The 20,796-nt window shown below is 52.9% G+C and overlaps 1 protein-coding gene across 10 annotated transcripts in view; it reads right to left on the bottom strand.

Moving 5' to 3' along the window:
- MARK2 (microtubule affinity regulating kinase 2) overlaps positions 1 to 13,426 on the bottom strand; it is a 53,801-nt gene extending 40,375 nt beyond the window's left edge. For 3 of the 10 annotated variants that reach the window (XM_036417379.2, XM_036417383.2, XM_036417377.2), the window contains exon 1: positions 12,779 to 13,425. In XM_036417379.2, coding sequence (XP_036273272.1) covers positions 12,779 to 12,832 — 54 coding nt within the window. In that variant the 5' untranslated portion in view covers positions 12,833 to 13,425. Of the gene's footprint in view, positions 1 to 12,778 lie in introns of all 10 variants that reach the window. The other 7 variants (XM_036417380.2, XM_036417384.2, XM_036417386.2 and 4 more) reach the window with 3 other exon arrangements.
- Between the last annotated feature and the right edge of the window lie 7,370 nt (positions 13,427 to 20,796).

Below are 20,796 nucleotides of genomic sequence, written 5' to 3'. Positions count from 1 at the left end.
AATCGAACCCAGAACCCTTCAGTCCACAGGCCAACACTCTATCCACTGAGCCAAGCTAGCCTGAGTCACTTATTTTTAATGAAAAAACTATGTTTTCCCAACCACAACTTCACACACACCAAAGGAAGTCTGCCTAAGGAACTGATCTTATAATGCAATCAAAAACACAATGCCAGACCAAAAAACTAAAATCCAAATATTAACAAACTAAAACAACAGAAACAAAAAAGAGGTAAAATTAATGGAATATGATTTTTTTTTATTTTGTGTGAAATGCCAAAGAAAAAAAGAGGGAAAAAGTGAAAAAATTAAACCAAAAAAATGAGAAAAATTAAAAATAAAGGAATAAAGAGAAAATAAGAAAAAAGGAAAGAAATTCAGGAATAAAGAAAACAGAGAGAGGAGCCGGGTAGCTCAGCTGGTTGTAGCACAGTCCCAGCACACCAGGTTCGATCCCTGTCAGGGCACACACTCAACCAATGAATGCATAAATAAGTGGAACAACAAACTGATGTTTCTCTCTCCGCCTTCCTCCCCCCCCTCCTTTTTTTGAGAAAGGGAAAAGAAACAAATCAACAAACGAGATAAAGCAACAAACACCTTATGAGGCGGGTTATATGTACTAAAAGAGGGAAATTAACATGGGTCAGTCTCAGGCTTATGCAGATTATATGCGGCTGGTAATTATAAACTAGCGCTCTTTATGAGGTCATCACAAGTAACCAACCTAAGAGGAACCATCAACTCGGGTTTTGTCTACAACAGAGGTTTTCTCACTTTTTAGTTTCAAAATAACCTATAACCAAATAACCTATTCTTTTTTAAAATATATTTTATTGATTTTTTTTACAGAGAGGAAGGGAGAAGGATAGAGTTAGAAACGTTGATGAGAGAGAAACATCAAATCAGCTGCCTCCTGCACACCTCCTCCTGGAGATGTGCCCACAACCAAGGTACATGCCCTTGACTGGAACTGAACCTGGGACCTTTCAGTTCTCAGGCCAATGCTTAATCTACTGAGCCAAACCGGTTAGGGCCAAATAACTTATACTTAATAAAGAAACTGTATTATTTCAAGGAAAATGAGCCCTAGACTGTTTGGCTCAGTGGACAGTGTCAGTCATCTAACTGAAGGGTCTCAGGTTCAATTCCGGTCAAGGGCACATGCCCGGGTTGCGAGTTCGATCCCCAGTTGGGGAGTGCAGAAGCCAGCCAGTGATTCTCTCGCATCATTGATGTTTCTATCTCTCTCTCTCTTCCTCTCTGAAATCAATAAAAATATATTTAAAGAAATAAAATGAAATTCATGACAAGAGTTGCATTTTTTACATTCTTGTATACTCCTTAATGTCTGGATTAATGAATGAGAACCAACTTCTCACATCTGCTTCTGCATTCAATGTGTTTCAAAATATTGTTTTCGTTCAAAGGTATGAAGAAAATCTCACTTCACTCAGACCTGTGGTTGAAAAATGGAGTTTAATAGCCACTCAGATACTGCAGGTTTTCTTCTTTGATATTAGACCAAAACTCTTCAAGTGGTCTGTTTATGCTGTTTTTATCCTCACGCGAGGGGAGAAAGGAAGTGAGAAACCATGATAGGCCGCCTCCCGTAGGGGTCCCCCAGAAATAGAACCTGACACCTAGGCATGAGCCCACACCGTGATCTGAACCCCAACATCTTTGGTATAAGGACGGCGCTTTTTTTTTTTTTTCAAAAAAAAAATTTTTTTTAATGCTGGGTTTTCTTATACTGCATTTCTTTTTCTTTCTTTCTTTCTTTCTTTTTTAAATATATTTTATTGATTCTTTACAGAGAGGAAGGGAGAGAGATAGAGAGCTAGAAACATCGGCCAGCTGCCTCTTGCACACCCCCTACTGGGGATGTGCCCGCAACCAACGTAGACGCCCTTGCCTGGAATCGAACCTGGGATCTTTCAGTCCGCAGACCAACGTCCTACCACTGAGCCAAACCCGGCTTCGGCTTCGGCTACAGGACAAAGCTTTGACCAACCAAGCCATCCAGCTGAGGCAACAAGTGGTAGGTCTTTGGGCTTTTAAATAATGTTTTTGTTTGTTTGTTTGTTTGTTTGTTAATCCTCACCTGCGGCTATTTTTTCCCATTGATTTTGAGAGCGAGAAGGGAAGGAGGAAGAGAGAAACCTGGATCGACTGCCTCCTGTATGCCCCCTACTGGAGATCAAACCCGTAATTGGGCCTGTGCCCTGACTGGGAATCAAACTGGCAACCTTTAGGTGCAGGAGGCGAGGCTCAACCTAGTGAGCCACACCAGCCAGGGTAACAGTGGTAGTTTTTCAAGGCTGGTTCAAATGTGCAATCTGAAATTTTATCAGTGACCCTTTGTGTACTTTTACATTAAAATCCATTGGTCATCTTGCGCTCTGAATGGCTCTTTTATCCACTGGCGATTTGGAAAATATTCCGTTGTTGACTCATGCAGAATTTCCAAATATTGGCAATGCATACAACATCAGAAGATCATATTCCATTAATTTTACCACTGATCTCATAAAACAAGTTCTTTGACAAATACAAATTTTCCAAAATTCTGATTTTCACTTGAACACTGGAGTTGTGTCCCTGGCAATGGTGACAGACTCGCTTTGTTCAATTTCAAGAAAATGCATTTCACGAAGCACTCCAGTATGAAGAACTAGAGTTTGTCCATCAGCTGTTCTTTCAAGTAAAAACGATGACCCACGCAGCTGGTTCCGCTCCAACACGCAAGCACGTTTCCCAAGCCGGGCACTGTTCTCCGCGGACCCTGCTTCTCACTCGGACCCCAGAAGCCTTTGCTTGAGGACTGGGATTGCACAGACGTTCCTGATTGTGGTGCTTTCTCCAGGACATTCGGTGAAAACGGCTCGCAGAGCAGGAACAAAGTCCGGGACTCCGGCCGCCAGGAGGTGGTGTCCCTGCCTGGGCATGCCGGGTGCCAGCAGACCCCTCTGCACGGCCGTGCACCCACGGAGCCAGTGGAGAGGAAGTTGTCCCGGGAGAAGCAATCAGAGTCAAAAGATTATCCAACCCTGGGCATACTCATCATCTCTGTGTCTGCCGCTGAGCATTCATGTAATAATGTTTTTTGAAGTGTAGCTGATGCGGATACAAGCTGAGCCATGTCTATAAAGGTGCTCATTTGTAAGGCGAAAGTGAAATTCTGTACACAAAATATTAATCGTCATGTTTGCAGCTAAATCTTTAGTTTGACCAGTCAATGCCCTGAGTTTGCTAACTTTCCATCCAGCAGGCATACAGGAACGTCAGCAGTTCAAGACTTCACTGGTCTTTGGCTACTGGTGCCGTTCCCGCCAAAGCAATGTGGTGACTTATCCTGAGGCTTCAGTGACTTTTTCACCTCTAGGTTGAAAAGCTGGAGCAAGTTTTGGCTCTGAAAGAACTCATGGTGTGTACAGTTAGAATAGTCAATTCCTTTTCCTCCAAACTCTGACTGATGGGTCTTGAACTGGCACTATAATACTACACAATAGAGTGCTGTTGCTTAAGACACAATAAGGTACATTATTAACATCTATAAAGCTGAGAAGAAAACTTTTCCTGTTTTAATTATTATCATCATTTTGCATTTCTTACAGTTTTGCCCCGTCTCTTTGGAGTCATTCCTCCCTTTCACTTGTGTATACGTCCATTTCAGTAAACAGACACTGCAGTTATGTGTGTGAGAAAGCAAGTCTCCTACTCTCCCTTTTTTAAGCCAACAATCCATCCTTAAATATAAGAGAAATATTATAAGCTTTCTTCTACTTCAGAATAAAATAGAATTAAGCACTAATATAACTTGAAAATAAAATTTTAAAAAATTACAAGCTGCCCCAAAAGTGAGTTGTACTTACTTCTGTTGTGTTTTCTCAAAGATGCTGGGAAGATACTGGGATTTCAAAATAATGATTTATTGAACAACTAGAGGCCCAATGCACGAACTTCGTGCGGGCACAGGCCTTCCTTCCCCTGCCTGCGGCACCGCTTCCCGCCGGCAGGCACCCGGGACCTGGGCTTCCCTTTCAGCCCTGACTCCATCCGGAAGGATGTCAGTCTAATTAGCATATTACGCTTTTATTAATATAGATTATTATAGATAATGAGGTTTACAGAAATTATAGCAGACACAACTAAAGAAAGTTAGTAAGGACACAGAAGTACTGAGAACAACCTGAGTTCATCATTGAAAACTTCCACATTTATACCTTAAAGCATTACCTTAAAAATTGTAGAAAACAAGAATACAGAATACATGTTTCATTAGCCAAGAGTGATGATGTCAACACATCATTCAGCCTCTGGAAAACTCCACGGTATACTGGTGAGAGAGTGAGAGTGAAACAAACTGCAAAGACTGCATTGTAACACTGAAAATACATTGTTTAAATTAATCCTCACCCAAAGGTATTTCTTCCAATAATTTTTAGGAGAGTGGAAGGGAGGAGGGGCAGGAAGAGAGAGATGTGAGAGAGACATATAAATTTGCCTTCCGCACACACCCTGACTGGGGCAAGGGATGGAACCTGCAACCCAGGTACATGCCTGCACCTTCGCTAGGAACCAAACCTGTGACCCTTCGGTCTGCAGGCAGATGCTCTAACCATTGAGCAACCTAGCCGAGGCTGTGCTACCAAAATTAACAAGTGCTTCCTCGGATTTCTCCTAAGACAGGGTCTAGATTATGGCATTCCTGATAGGCCAGAGGAAGCGGCTTAGACCCTGTCACCAGGGAAACTGGGAAGCTGTCCCTAATAAGTTGTCAGGCTGCCAAGCCTAGCTTTACTGAGGTAGGTGGCTCTGGAGACATAAAAAGAAAACGTTTCTAAAGAAGTAAATCCTTAACTTTACAGAAATCAGAGCAACAGGAGAATGAAAGGACTGGGTGGTGCTGGGATTCTATACATCAAGGAGATCTCAGACTATCAAAATTCCTCTCCGAGCCACGCCACAAAGAGCACAGAAGCAGGTGAGGCAGAGTGGAACGTGGAGAAGAAAACCTGAGCCGGACAGTAATCATGAAGGAACGGGGTTCAAAGAGGCCAAACAGGAGGAAGAAAAAAAGAAAAGGAAGTGAGACAAGTCAGCGGAGGGTCAAAAGGAAGAGGAAAGCGCAGTGACAGAAACAGTCCCCGAGACGACACTGTTACCTTCCTCCCCGCAACAGTTGCAACGTGAGAAAAACAAGCAAAAGAACGAGCAAGGCAACCTGCTGCTCTGACAAGGCAGAGGCCCTAGAAGAGCAAGTCGGGGAGACAACCAGGAACTGAGGTCTAACCCCGGCCAGAGTCCAAGCCCGCAGACCCACAGGGAGAGCTGGGCGATGGCGGGACCTCCGGCCTCACCCGAAGGCTTTCTAGTCACATCGGGAGCCACCAGCAGCGGCACAGGAACCCGCAGTGAACAAGGAACCTGAAACCCTCAGCGCTCAGGCCCACACGGTCTTCAGAGAAACAGGGTGGACGCTGCCCTTGGGAAGGCCGTGGCGGGAGGAACCCCGCACTTGCTGGCCCTTCCTCACCTCAGGAAGCCCTCGCTCCGGGGTCTGGGTTGGCTTTCCAGCCGCTGATGAGGCAGCACAGAGACACGGCAGGCAGAGGGCAGTGGGTTTCCCTTTAATCAGTATGATGGCCTAATACCGATACATGAAAATAAGTGAACTTTAAAAAAGTGCTCTTAGAAGAACTAAGCCTTCCCAATAACATTCGACTTCTTTTAGATCGCTGGTTGGTAAAAATATATATATAATAATAATAATAATAATAATAATAGAAAATAAATTTAAAACAAACAAACAGAAATGCTAGAAAAAGCACCTTTGGGACCCCAAGAGGCCAAATTCTTTTTTTTCTTCCTTTTTTTTTTCTTCTCTCTTTTCTTTTTTCTATCCCTCTGGCTATAACCTTGGGGCCAGAGGGTACATAAAAAGTCAAGTGAGGCCAATTTTTTTAATCAATTGCAGAGAAATTCCCAGGGCCCAGATCTAAAGTTCTGAGATACTCAGAGGAAATGTAAGCTGCTCATTTAAACAGTGATGATTCCATCCTGCCACGACCTATTGTAGTGCTTTATATCCATTAACTCTCCTAACAGCCACAACGACACCTCAAAGACAGCTGCTGCTGTTCCTCCTCTTTCACCAGGAGCGGGCAGGCCGAGGCCAATGAAGTAAGCCCCAGGTCACAGGGGTCTAACCCAAGATTCCAGCACAGGGCACCACGCTGTACCTGCTCCAACCACAACCAAACCCCCGCCTGCAGCCTCAGTGCTGGGCGCTCCTTTCCCCTCTGCCACAGGCTCCCGCACCCAGAAGCTGTGCGAGCCGAGGGCCCCGTGACCGGAGAAGCAGTAGCTCAAACTCCGTGGGCAAAACAAAGCCCAGGACTTCCAACACCGCTGCGCAACCGGCCCAGGACGGCCACTGGGAGGAAGTGGGGAGTGACAGGGTAGGGGAAGGCCAGCCAACCCCCGAGTCCAAAGGAGATGGTGGAAAAGGGGGCCACCCCCCCAACAGGATTATCAGCAACCCAAAAAAACCTCAGCGAAATGCTGCTGGGGAGAAGATCGCCATAGAGGCCACAGGCGCAGCCGCCCTCCGGCCCAGGGCCCAGGGCCCAGGCGGGAGCGCTCGCAGGCAGCCTCGCTCCTTCATTCCCTGACTTCCAGGCCTGGGCCTTCTGCGGTGAGAGGCGGAAGGGCTGCGGCATTACCTGCAGGTGGATGGGTGCCGAGAAGACCCGTCACATGGCGCCTCAGAGCCCGGTACGCCCTCCCCCTCCCGCTGTTCACACAGGGCCAACATGCGGCTGAGGGCTCCCACCTCCCTCAGGTGCCTGCCCAGCTGTCCCTCCGCCCAGTACCTGTCGCCAACGACCCAAACGGCTCTCCCCGGTCCCTCCCCAGCAGCCCGGACAGGCAGCCCACCGCACCGAGGCAAGGGGGCTGGGGTCTCACTGGATTTAGCAGTCAGATCCCGACCGCCAGGAGTTAAGAGTCCACATTTCCTTCCAGATCAACAAATGGGGAGCCAAGCACAGACCCAGTCCCTCCCTCTGGCCAGGCTGAGGCCCTTTGCCAAGCGGTGAACTGCAAAGGGGCCCAGGAAAAGGAGCTGTACCTTCGAGCTTCCCGAGCTTGCCGGGACCACACTGCCTGCAGGTGGATGGGTGCCGAGCAGGCCCACTCCCGTGGAGCCTCAGCTCGGAGGCCCACGCAGTGTCAGGGGGAGAGGGTGTTTACAGACATGGTCCCCGCTCACGCCTCACTGAGCAGAGCAGAGGAGACAGACCTTCGTATTGCCAACTTCCCAAAGAACAGAGGAAAATAGGCCGAGGCTGCCCCAAACCAGCCTGACTGGTTCCACAGCAAAGCCTCTGGTCTGCTCTGCCTTCCTCATGTGAAAGAGAGAAAGATGGCTTGGAGCCAGCCATTGAACACACACACCCCTCCTCACCGCCCTCCCCACCCCCACTGTCCCACAGGATTCAGCTAGCCACCAACATCCGTGTCCATTTCACCCTCCGCCTACCCAACCTGCCACTACGTAGCTTTTAAGTCTAAAATTAATTGTTTGGTTCAGAAAAAGAAATCCATGGAAGTAGGGGGAAATGAGCACCAACCCAAAGACAGACATCTGTGCGAAGAATTACCCACAGGGACCAAGAAACTTCAGATGCTCTAGACAAAACCCCACAATTCCGATGAAGCGATCAGCCTGATCCCCGAAAGGAGCAGGTCCAGTGGGCAGAGAAGGAGCTGGGTCCCTCCCCCTCGGAGGGAGAGCTGGGAGCCAGGAGGCCCGATTCTCGCTGGCGTTTCAGGATCAGGTGTGCCTCTCAGCGTCTGAGACGGTGGGCAGGGAGGGACATTCTGCTCAGAGCGGGAGCCCGCAGGGTTGACACGGGGACAGAGGGCCTCTTCCCCAGCCCCGGTGGGAAACGGGTGGTTCCTCCCCACCAGGTTTGTAAAGGCTTCTCTTCCCTCTGCGAGACACAGGGGAAAGCGCAGATAACACTTCAGTGACTCACTGGTGTCTGATGAAGGCGGGGAGAAAGCCTGGAAAATCCAAGCTTCAAGTGAAAAATGTACAAACGCTGGAATCTCCCCCCAAGAGAAGCAGACTCGCCACCTAACTGGTTTGTCATTCCGCTGAGCTTCGCGGAAGGAGGAAGGGCCGTGTTTAAACTCCACCCACCTGTCCACATCCCTCTCGATGTGTGTTCTGACAGGACAGGGGCACCCCTGGCAGCACCCCACAGCTAACAGAAAAGGCGCCCTCCCCACCGCGCCTCTCCAAGCGGAGGGCTGAGCCCGTCTCCGCCGGCCACCGGAGGAAGCCGCGCAGGCGGTCGGGGCAGGAAGGCGGCCACCCTCCTCGCCCTCTCCATTTGCTGAGGTAGCTGCCTCCCCGTCCATTAATGGGCTTCAAAGTGCTGCGAGGGGAGTCCATTTGGTGGAGACACAATCATCAGGCCAAAGGTGGCGCCCAGCCCCCCGCCGACTCGTCGGTAATGGCCACAAAGTCTGAAGCGTGGCTGCACTCTAGGCATAAAATATTCATTCAGGACGGCATAATGTATACATGTAGGCAAGGCATGGGAGCTCCTGGGGGAGAGATGCCAGCCAGGTGGCTAAGTGCTCATGAGAGAGAGTGCATGAAGGCATGGCTGAGTCCTGGTCAGATGCCGACGGGGAATTAGGCTGTTCTGGCCAAAGAGAAAGCGGTCTGGTCTGAGCAGCTTCTGATTCTCAGATCTAACCAGGCAAATCTCTCAGGTACACAGATTCTCAATCTCTTCCTCCCTCAGAGGCATCAACGCTGCTTAAGACACGTACAACGAAAAAACCTGTGCGCCCAGCCTCTGGGCTCCATCAGAAAGCCCAGCATCCCTCCGCATGCCTGAGTTTAAGCAGCCACGCTGAATGATTGCCTTGTATCCGTCTGCTTAGCCACTTCCCCAAACCCACAGATCAGAGAGATTATTAGAACTTACTAGCAGTTACCTTCACTGGGGTCAAAGGTCACGGGATGGCAATTCTATGAACTCCAGGGACTCCAAAGCCCTAGTTCTCAGAACACCTGATTGTGAGGGCCAACCATGAAATGAGAACCTACGGCCTGACGTTTACCCGCAGCCCTGACTACAAAGCAGCACCAAGGGGTCAAAGGGCAGAGGGCAGAGGTGGCGCCCAGAGCGGGCTGCGGGGAAATGGGGTCTGACGGAGCTCGCTACTCGATGCCACCAGAACCAAACTATTCAGGCAACGTTCTGCCAGAACCAGCCCTGGGAGCCAGGGGATATGTATTTGAAGTGGTTCCGTTGGTCTTTTCACGATCCTATGCTGGATTTGCTCTCTTCACCCAGATTTCCAAATGCCTCTTCCCAGACTGAGAATGAGCAATGCCCCTCCCTCCCCAGAATGACAGCTCACCTCCCCTGCCCCTGCAGCAGAGGGGGCGCAGGGAAAGGCTCCCGTCTTCTCCCAGGGGCCCCCTCTCGGGGCTCCACAGGCCCAGAGGTGGAGCAGCGGGGCCAGGCAGCCTCCGCAGGTGTTACCGGGAGCTCCAGCAGCGCAGGTCGGCTCTGGAGGCTGGGCCCTCTCCACACCGTCCCGCTCCTGCTGCTGCTGGCTGGGAAGGCAAGCAGTCATCTTGCTGATTGCTCCCACCACTGCCAAGCCTGCAGGCCAGAGGAGCCATTTGGAAAAGTGAACAGAAAGCTCGGCTCACAGACCAAGAATCCCCCAAACTCCCAGCCCAGGAGGCCACAGCCCTCCTGCCAGAGGAAGAGGCTGTGACTGTGAAGCACATCCGAAGTCACATGTCACCACCAGCACGCTAAGGCAGGGCTTGACTTGCTGTTATCTCCTCCTTTCTCTATTAGCAGCAGAGCTGACAGCAAACGGGCACTATTCCTACAACGCAAGGTTTGTTCTCATGCTCTAACATCTTCTCTGTGTGTGTGTTTAATTTGTGTGTTTAATTCAGGTGGGATCAAACAGCTTCTCATCAGCCACAGGTTTAAAGACGGGGAGAGGAAGACAAGAGACTGGAACTTGAGGACAACCAGGGGAGTCTGTTTACCAGTTCCTGGTGAAGCCAGTTTAAATCATTTAAATCTAAATAAGGTGATAGAGGACTGTGGGGGGAAGAAATCAGCCCAACCAAATCCCTTGCTTTCTGGTTCACGGCATTTCGGCTTATTGCAGACTGAGCCCCCTGACTACTTCAGCCAGGACGGCAACGGGACCAGAGAGCGTCCTTGCTCCCCGCGCGGCACGGATTCTGAAGGAGCCACTGCTTCCAGCGGCTCATCTTGTGGCCTCCTTTCTTGCTTTAAACAGTACAGGTACCTGCCTGTGATGGTGGACCCAAGGTTTTCCAAAGTCTGTGCTTTTAATAGGATGAGACTTAACATCAAGTTACCAGTAAGACTGGCTGCCATGAGCAGAAGCCATGAAGCGGCTCAGGAGAACCTAAGACCATACAGAGCAGGAACCGGATGAGTGACTGGGAATTTGGGACAGGATGACAATGTGCGCAGCCACTGCTCCGCACAAGGTTATCGAAGAGCAGCTTCTATTGCCAAAAGGTGCCCTGATTACTGCTATCATACAATCAATGGGTGTGCACCAAGTGCCTACTATGCGCTCAGCACTTACGGAGGAGAAGAAATTAACACACGCATCACAAGAAAAGGCCATGGCAAGAATACCTTTACAGTTTGTAGACTGGCACCAAGGCAGCCAGGTGCCCTCCACTGCAGGGCACAATGCCCCCCACAGCCTCCCTGGGAGCAGGCACTCATCGCCACTCCCCAAATGCCTGAGGGTGCCGTCAGTCACCTGGCCTCCTCCTACCAGCTCCTAATCAACAGCCTGGGAAAGTCCTCTGGTTGAGCAGGGTTTACCTGCTGGACCACGATGGCGAGAGGGAAAGGAATGGAAGAGGCAGCTTCGGGAGGGCCTAGAACAAGTGGTTCCATCAGGAGGGAAACAGCAGGCCAGCGAGGGAGACCAGGGCCAGCAGACCACACTCCTGCTTCCAGACCCGCCCCGTGCAGACCCCACAGCGGCCACGTGGAGATCAGCCATCCCTCTCAACCTCCGCAACCAAAGGGCCCACGGCCGCACAAGGAGAACCAGGGCCAGCCCTCTCCGGAGTTCCCGCCTGCCCGGGGCCAGAGAGTGAGGGCAACCAGAAAAAATGTAGGGAGGGTGAAAAGAGGGAATATTTTTCAGAGAAACATGTTAACATGCAAGAGAATACAGCAAGGGTCCCGATGGCATAAAGGAGGAAACAAGAGGAAAATATAAAGAACGCAATGAGGCAAAGGATGCAAAAAGCACTGCGGCCCCAGGGGAGGGCTCCTTTTTCAAGTTCAGGTTTTTTTCAAAGCCCGCAAGGGAAGGTGTGACAGGCAGGGAGCACTCAGCAAGGGACACCGGAGATGGTGACAGAAAGGGGAGGGGCTCTCAGCGGAGGTGAGATGACACAGAAAAGCCAAGGCCTGGGTGGGAAGCCACAGTCGTGACTGTCAGCACCACGGGGAGAGAGCAGCTCAAGAGACTAGTGTGCAAAATGCCTGCACGGCGGGCTGCAACGCAAGAGAGAGGGTAGGAGCGTATGTGGGGAAATAAATACGTGAAGAAGGCAGGAGACTAATATGGACAGGGAAGGGCGATCCTGATGAAGAGGCACAGTAAGGCAGAGGGGGTGAGAGCAGAGAAACGAAGGCAGCAGGCCAGGAGAACGAGACCAGGAAAAGTGGCAGATCCAGGAGGGAAGAGGCAGGGGGAGGGAGAAAGGCCAGGGCAGTGCTGAGGCAAGGGAGGAGGAGAGCTGAGCAACAGGTTGTGTGCATGGAGTGGCTGAAAGAGCATCTCTCCCCTGCCAGGGGCTGGCAAAGCACTGGCAGCGAGACCCAGGGGGCCTGGAGGTTTAAAAGCCAAACCCCAGGGGAAGGGAGCACCAGGGACCCAAAGACGGGCGGGAGTGATGACTGGAACCCCAAAGGCAACCTGTGGGAAAAGTACGCGCATGACAGCTGCAGGGGAAACGCGGAAGCAACACATGCCAGTGCCAGGCAGGCACGGGGAGCTGCTGGGGAGAAGGAGGGAAAGTGATGAGCGAAGAGTAGGCGAAGGATTTGGAAAGGTGATGAGGGTGGAGCTGGTGGGTTGCAAGCAAGAGGGGGAGCACCATTTGGAGATGGAAGAAGCTGGGCAGAAACAAAACAACTGGGGAACTGGAAGGGGGGGAAAGGGGCCGAGAACACATTCCGGGGCAGGGACCCCGAGGGTGACAACCAGGGGCCGGGAGGACCTGCGCGGGCGGAGGGGACACCAGGCTCGAGAGGCAGAGGAAGAGGTGGAGCACGACCTGCAGCAAATCGCTGGGTGCTACCCGCTGAGCAGAGGGAGGGTGGCTGCTGTGAGCGTGGGTGGAGGGAGACCAGAAGGGCCCCTGAGAAAAAAGGGAAGAGAAGAGGAAGCTGGGGAGGTAACACGGAAGAGCGCGGGAGGGCGGGGAGGGGACGAGGGGGGGTCAGCAGAAAGACAAGTGTGCAGCTTGCAGCCCGGATGAGGTGGGTCCCAGGACGGGGCTCGGAGGGGGATGTGCGGGGCCGGAAGACGGATGACAGGGCAGCTGGGGCTTGCAGGTTGGCAGCAGGGGCATGAGGAGAGCAGAGGGGGGAGAAGGCTCGGCAAGGTGCAGGGGCCCAGCCGGAGAATCCCGGGAGCCCTCGGAGCTCCTTACCTGCTCCGTGTCCCTCTCGTTCAGCGTGGGCAGGGGGGTCCGGGCGCTGGACATGGCGCCGGTACCTCAGGGGAGGGAACCGAGAAGCTTGAAGGGAGGGAAGGGAAGGCGCGGAGCCCGGCCGGGCGGGGCTTCTCACAGCAGAGGCACCCGCCGCATGGGCCCCGGCCGGGGGTGCGGGGAGGCCGGGCAGCGGTTCACGCCAGCCCGGGGATGCGCCGCTCGGGCTAGGCCGCGCCGGCTCCGAGCGGCTCCGGGCCGCACCCCCCCGACCCCCGGCTGGGCTGTGCCGCCTTTCGGCCGGGCCGCGCCGCTCCGCCTACTCTCAGCCGCCGCAGCCGGCCGCCCGCCTCGCTCCTCCCCTGCCCTCAGCGGCACTGCTCCGCGCCCGGCACACAGGCAGCCGCCGCCGGACCTGCTGCTCCCAACATGGCCGCCGCCACCGCCGGCCCTCGGCTCTTTCCGCCGGCGGCAGCCGGAAACATCCGAATCGGCCTGGGACGGGAGGGCGGCCGGCCTCCTGCTCCCGGCCACCGACTACGGGCGGATTCCGGAAACGCCGAAGAAGGCAACCCCCGGGGGCGCGCGCGCCTCCGCGACCCCGAGGACCGGGCTTCGGCTCTGTTTTCGGAAATGCACGAAGCGACTCCGGGTGCCCTGGCCCCGCCCACAGGCCTGGCCCCGCCCACTCCGGCTGGCTCTCGGCAGTTTCCGGAAACACCCGAAGCCGCCCGCGTGCGGAGAGCCGGCCCCGCCCACGCCCCGCCCCGCAGCCGGCGGCGTCGGCCATTTCCGGCAACACCCGAGGCCCGGCGAGCCCCGGGTCATTCCCTCGAGTGGAGCCGAGTCCAACTCTTCGCTTCTTTCCGTCAGTTGTCGGGTATTTTCAGACCTTGAACGGGGAGCGGGGAACTCCTGTGCGTGCTGCTCTTTGACTAAATAGAAAATGAGGCTGTTGGGCGTCCCCGCGATTCTAAAGCAGTTTCCCATCGCGTGTCCGTTTGTGGTGGGGTCAGCTCATAAAACCCGTCTCGGTTGTCACCCAACCTATCAATATGTCTGTCACCTGTCAAGTACAGCATTATTCCATCACCTGTCTCCCTTCCCTTGATCACCCTCCATCTGCTATCCTGGCTTCTCGTCCCAGACCAGCACCCGCTCAGCGTCCTTGGCTCCCAGCTGCGAAAGGCTGCAGAGGTGGCCCAGCCCCGTGGAGAGAAAATGCTGGGTGATCTTGGGAAAATCACATATTGTGTCTGAGTTTAGCCTCCTCGACGTCCCTATATTGACAGAATCACATTCTAAATAACATCTTTGAATTCCAGTTACCTTCCCCCACGCCCCCAAAAAGTCTTTAAATTTTTTCAAAATAGCACAAAACATCACACTATAGTCATATTATCCTGCCAGCTACCTTTTCATTTATTTTTAAAGTACTAGTTATTTTTTAAAGTATATTTTTATTGACTTTTGAGAGGAAGAGAGAGAGAAACATGGACGATGAGAGGATCATTGATCATCTGCCTCCTGCTAGGGATCCTGCTAGGGAGGCCCTGCTAGGGATCAAGCAGGAAACACAGGCATGTGCCCTGCCCAGGAGTCAAACTGTGATCTCCTGGCTCATAGATCTATGCTCAACCAGAGCCACACCACTGGGCTCCAGGTACTTTTTTAAACTCTCCTGCAAAAGTCGAAGGCGGTTTGGCTCAGTGGATAGAGCATCGCCCTGCGGACTGAGAGGTCCCGGGTTCGATTCCGGTCAAGGGTATGTACCTTGGTTGCGGGCACATCCCCAATAGGGGTGTGCAAGAGGCAGCTGGTCGATGATTCTCTCTCATCGATGTTTCTAACTCTCTATCCCTCTCTCTTCCCCTCTGTGAAAAATCAATAAAATATATTAAAAAAAAAAAAAAAAGTCGAAGCCAGTTTGGCTTAGTGCACATGTGTCAAACACAAGGCCCGCGGGCCAAATTCGTCCCGCCAGGCCTTGCAATGTGGCCCGCACCGCACTGTCATCACTGCACTCCGCTGCATTTCCATCACAATGACAGTTTATGATTGTTCAGTAAACCATTCGGCCCGCGATTTAGGCTGGATTTTAGATTTTGGCCCCTTCTCTGATTGAGTTCGACACCCCTAGCTTAGTGGATAGAGCATAGTCCTGCGGACTAAGAGGTCCCAGGTTCGATTCCGGTCAAGGACATGTACCTTGGTTGCTAACTCTCTATCCCTCTCTCTTCCACTCTGTAAAAAATCAATAAAAATATATTTTAAATAAATAAATAAATACTCCTGCAAAGTAAGATAAGGGAGACATTCTCATCTTAATTCACATTTCAGTTCCAAGACAAAGAAACTCCAGGAAAAGAAAATAGAAACGGGTTGAAAATGAGAGTTCCGCGGGATGGCACTAAGAAGGGCACCTGGAGGAGTTCCTTTCTTCTCCTGGGCCTCGTGTTCCCATCCAGAAAGCCGGGAGGCTGCATTCATGATCTGAGCCCCGCTCCCCTTTGGAGAGCCCTGACTCCAACGGAAGTCTGTGTGGCAGCCTGGGCCCCCTCTTCCCTCCCGCTAGACTGGCTCACCGGGGAGGGCCGCAGGCCAGTCTGATTCCTCTGGCTCCAAGCTGCCCCCACCCAGAGGGCTCCAGACATGTTAGAACTTGCCCCCCTTTCCCGGGCGCAAAGGCAGCTTAAGGTGGGCAGAAGCCAGAATCCCCACGGGAGCCAGGTTCAGCCACCGAATTCACAAAGGGGCAGGGATGGGGGGGGGGGGTGCTGGCTGGACCTCTGACCTTTGACTTCCAACTCCGGGCTACAGTGTGTTGAGCTGAGCCCTTGGCCAAGTCAACCAGAGAAAGAGGCAGCGGGCAGCTACCATGGGAGGGTGGTATGAAAGTACTTCCTAAGGCAACAGCTACCCCCTACAGTCTTAGCGAGCGCACCCGGACCCAGGACACTCCCCCTTCCCCGTGCCCACCCAGCCCTTCAGGCTCCCGGCCGTGCGGGAGAAGTTGGGGAGAGATGCAGAGGAGTTGAGAGAGAAGAAAGGGAAGAGGTGAGAACAGAGGCTATTCTACCACCTCCCCCTTCCCCCCAACCCCAAATTCATCTTGAAAAAATCCGTGAGAATGATCTGCCCCCTGGTGGCCAAAGGGAGCGGCACTGCCGATGTCTGGCGAGAAGGGGAAGAGGAAGGGGTTGGAGAGCAGAGGTAGGTGCTCAGGAGTCTCCCTGGCCCACGCTCTGTCTAAGGACACTCTGCTTCCACCATGCTCTGTCACACAGGTTCCCACCCTGCGCTCTGGCCCCCGGCCCGCCTTACCCCATCCCGCCTGTCCCCTCGTCTCCCTCACTCTGCGCACAAGCCTGCCTCAGTGGTCTCTCTGCTTAGCCGCCCTCTGACCTGCCCCACCAGACACGCCAGAACCATCTTCCTAAGTCCAGCTTCGATGGCATGTCTGTCCTGCTGGAGGCTCTCACCGCTCCCTCACGGCACAGGCAGGCTGGCTTCATGGGCCTCTAACCTGTGCAGCCACCCAGAGAAGGGCCCTGAGCTTGATTTAATGCTCACACTCTGCTGTCATTCCGAAGTTTTTACCAAGGGGCCCTGCGTTTTCACTGGCATGGTGCCCCGTACGTTTTGTAGCTGGTCCTGGCAGTCGGAAAAGCCTGTGTGTGCCTTCATCCAAAGCTGGGCACAGTCTGGCCTCAACTAGCGCCCTCTCCACTAGGTGTCACCGGCCACACCTCCCCCAGCTCCTGCCCTGCCGCCAACTCTCCCCACCCCATGCTTTTCAACTGCCAGTCCCCTGCCTCAACTTCCAGGTGTACCCGAGGTCCAGTTCAGTTATTACCTTCTCACATCCGTGACACCACCTACTTCTCCTCAAAGATTGATTACACGTTACCTCAAAATCTGTCCATCCACAAACCTCTACTGAGCGCCTACGACGCGCAAGGCTTTGTCCTAGGCTCTTCAGGTGTAGATAAGTGAGGACCTCTGCTATCAGGGAATTACATCTCAATGTCTCCTCCCCTTACCCCCCCTCTTTTACCCCCCCGCCCCCCCCCTCCCCGCCCACCAGGTGGAGACAGACAACACACATAATAGTAAGAATTCAATGCGGTGGGGAAGTAGAGCTAGCTATAAGGGGGGTCGGCATTGCAGGGCAAGGTGGGTGGAAAGGGAGTCACAGTACTAAGGTGGTCAACGTAGGCCTCACTGAGAAGGTGACCTTTGAGCACAGGCTTGAAAGAGGAAAGGGAGTGAGCTCTGCAGATCAGGGAAGAACATTCCAGAAAGAAGTGACAGCCAGAGCAAAGGCCCTGGGGCGGGAGCAGACCTGGCTGTTTAAAGAATAAGGAGGCTGCCCAGGTGGGCCTGCTCAGTGGTTGATCTATGAACCAGGAGGTCACGGTTGAATTCCTGATTCCCAGTTCAGGGCGCATGCCGCGGGGGGGGGGGGGGGGGGGGGGGGGGAGTGTGCAGGCTGTATTCCCAGTGTGGGACATCCAATCAATGATTCTCTTTCATCATTGATGTGTCTCCCTCTCCCTTCCTCTCTGAAATCAATAAAAATGTATTTGAATAAAGAAAGGAAGACTAAGGAGGCCAATGAGACTGGAGCAGAGTGAGCAGGAGGAGCAGCAGGAGGACAGGGCAGGAAGGCTACGGGGAGCCAAGCGGGGCCCTTGCGGTGCCCTTCCTGGGAGGGAGGGGACCTGCCGGGCTGCTGGGCTGACAGCAGAGTGAAGGGGCCGGAGTGCAGGCAGGAGGCTGTCATGATAAATCAAGTGAGAGACGACAGAGGCTTAGAGAAGGCAGCAGCAGAGGAAGTGGTCGGATTTGAGGTATACAGGGGTACGCAAAAGTACGTTTACAGTGCGAGTACACAGAACACAGAATTTATTCTTGCATTACTATTTATATATATATATATATATATATATATATATATATATATATATATATATTTTTATTGATTTCAGAGAGGAAGGGAGAGAGAGAATCATTGATTGGCTGCCTCCTGCATGCCCCCTACTGGGGATCAAGCCTGCAACCTGGGCATGTGCCCCTGACTGGAATCGAACCCAGGACCCTTCAGTCCACAGGCCGACGCTCTATCCACTGAGCCAAACCAGCTAGGGCCTATTTTTTTAATAAATTCATTTTTAATACATTTTTATTGATTTCAGAGAGAAAGGGAGAAGGAGGAAGAGATAAAACATCAATGATGAGGGAGAATCATTGATCGACTGCCTCCCGCATGCCCCCCACTGGGGATCGAGTCCGCAATCTGGGCCTGTGCCCTGACCAGGAATCGAACCATGACCTCCTGGTTCATAGGTTGACGCCCAACCACTGAGCCACGCCGCCCGAGCTTTTTATTAATTATCATATTATTTTTCATTCAAACGACACAGGGCCAGTGCTCCCGGGCAGCCGTGATGCCCATGGGAGCCGGAGAAGGCAAACGTGTGGGACTCCCCACCCAGCAGGCACAGGGGCCTTCAAGCAGCCACCCCTCCGGGGCGGGCAGGGAGGAAAGTAAAGGGAGGGGAGGGTGCTGGAGGGGAAGACACCCTTATTCTCACGCCTCCGCGACGTGGCAGTTCTTCCCACCCCTCCCAGCCACGGAGCCAGCGGGCAGGCCACTTGGAGGGTGTGAGTGGCCCAGAAACTGGTCTCGGAGGGCAAGGCCCACTGCGGCCCTCTCACTCCTCAGAGCCCCCCGCCCCCCAATCCTGCAGAGTTTTACCTTTCTTCCTCGGTGTCTCTGAATGTCCACCACGCGCTCTGCCACTATTGCCACGAACCACATTGAACCGAGAACATTTTGGAGATGGCAGCGTGTGAAAGAAGCGTGCCCCTTAGAAGTGATGAGCTGGGAATGTTCATTATCGGTGCTCCTGTCCAACCACCCCAGGACAGCCAGGCCGCGAGCTGCCCAAGGACAGGAACTGCCCGTCTCGGCCCCCGCCCTGGTTTTGCTGACACTGAGAGCCGTGCCCGGTGTGGGTGTCAGGGCGGGCACAGGGCGCAGGGCACTGCTGCTACTCAATCTACTAACAAGGAAGGCGCAGCCTAGGGAAGCTCGGGCCCTCGCCAGGGGGTGGGCATCGGGCAGTCAGCCTGAGAGGCGCTGTGTGGGCAGAGGGCCAATACACGGCTTCCACATCTGCTGCTCCTCAGTCGCATGTGTTTTCAGGCAAGCCTCACCTCTGTCGACTTCATCTTCCTGTATTTTATTTTATTATTATTTTTTAAAATATATTTTATTGATTTTTTACAGAAAGGAAGTGAGAGGGATAGAGTTAGAAACATCGATGAGAGAGAATCATCGATCAGCTGCCTCCTGCACACCCCCTACTGGGGATGTGCCTGCAACCAAGGTACATGCCCTTGACTGGAATCGAACCTGGGACCTTTCAGTCCGCAGGCCGTTGCTCTATCCACTGAGCCAAACCGGTCTTGGCCATCTTCCCGTCTCTTATTTTATTTATTTTATTTTTCCCCCCCTAACATTGACAGACTTTATTGGGGAGGTTCCCCCCTGGGATCCCACCTCTTAAATAAAAAAGTGCACAGAAAAGAAGGGACTTAGAAACCTTTGTACAATTTCTACATTCAGGGCCCCCAGGGCAAGAAGGGGGCAATTGCTGAACGGGCTGGAGGGGTAGGGGCAGGGCCCTTGCCACCTGCATGCCCAGATTCACCTTGGACATGAGGGTCATCTGCCCGTCTTTCAAACGCGGACAGTGAGCGCACCGCGCGAGGGAGGGCGGAGCTGCGAGGCTGCAGTGAGTTACACATTAAGGTGCGTACTCGGGGCGGGCAGGCCAGCGCTGGCTGTGGGTGCTGTTGTGACTAGCACCCTCTAGCGGTCTAGCCCGGCTCCCGGGGCCTCATGTTTCTCGGCTACATCCTCCCCGTTTCCCGGAAGGACAACAGTGGACCAGAAGTCAGAGCCCACTCTGTCCCAGCTCTGTCCTGAATGGATCACGTGAGCCATTAGGTAGATCTCCCCCCACCTGGCAGGGTCCCAGGCCCCTTGTCTGTACAATGAGTGGGAGCTGAACCCCTTGCTCTTGGGGGCCTTCTAGAATACAATATATATATATATATATATATATATATTTTTTAATTCATTTTATTTTATTTATTTTTAAGTATATTTTATTGATTTTTCACAGAGAGGAAGGGAGAGGGATAGAGTCAGAACCATCGATGAGAGAGAATCATCCATCAGCTGCCTCTTGCACACCCCACACTGGGGATATGCCAGCAACCCAGGTTACATGCCCTTGACCGGAATTGAACCCGGGACCCTTCAGTCTGCAGACCGATGCTCTATCCACTGAGCCAAACCAGTTTCGGCTAGAATACTATAGATAGAATGTGTGTGTGTGTCTCCCCTGCCCCTCTTCCTCCCCGCAAGATTCCTACGTTGAAACCCTACCCCCCCCCCCCCCCCGCGGTGGGTGATGGTATTAGAAGGCGGGGCCTTTGGGAGGTGATTAGGCCATAGGGCTCCATGTACCCAATGGGCATCATGGGATTCGAACCCTTAGAAAAGCGATTTCACCCTGGCCGGTTTGGCTCAGCGGATAGAGCGTCGGACTGCAGACTGAGGGGTCCCGGGTTCAATTCCATTCAAGGGCACATGCCCAGGTTGTGGGCTCGGTCCCCAGTGGGGGGGGGGATGCAGGAGGCAGCCTATCAATGATTCTCTCTCATCATTGATCTTTCTGTCTCTCTCTCCCTCTCCCTTTCTCTCTGAAATAAATAAAAATGTATATTAAAAAGAAAGGAAGGAAGGAAGGAAGGAAGGAAGGAAGGATGAAGGAAGGAAGGAAGGAAGGAAGGAAGAAGGAAGGAAGGAAGGAAGGCTATTTCCCAGAGCTCTTTGCTCCTTCCCCGTGTGAGGACGCAGCGAGAGGACCGCCTTCTGTAAAGCAGGAAGCGGGCCCTGGCCAGACACCGACGGGCCAGCGCTTTGATCCTGGGCTCCCAGC

Source organism: Pipistrellus kuhlii, unplaced genomic scaffold (genome assembly GCF_014108245.1).
Source record: "Pipistrellus kuhlii isolate mPipKuh1 unplaced genomic scaffold, mPipKuh1.p scaffold_m20_p_59, whole genome shotgun sequence".
In the NCBI taxonomy this organism is placed as follows: Eukaryota; Metazoa; Chordata; class Mammalia; order Chiroptera; family Vespertilionidae; genus Pipistrellus; species Pipistrellus kuhlii.
The sequence above is the reverse complement of the archived record's forward strand: the minus strand, read 5'-3'. Positions and strand labels throughout refer to the sequence as shown.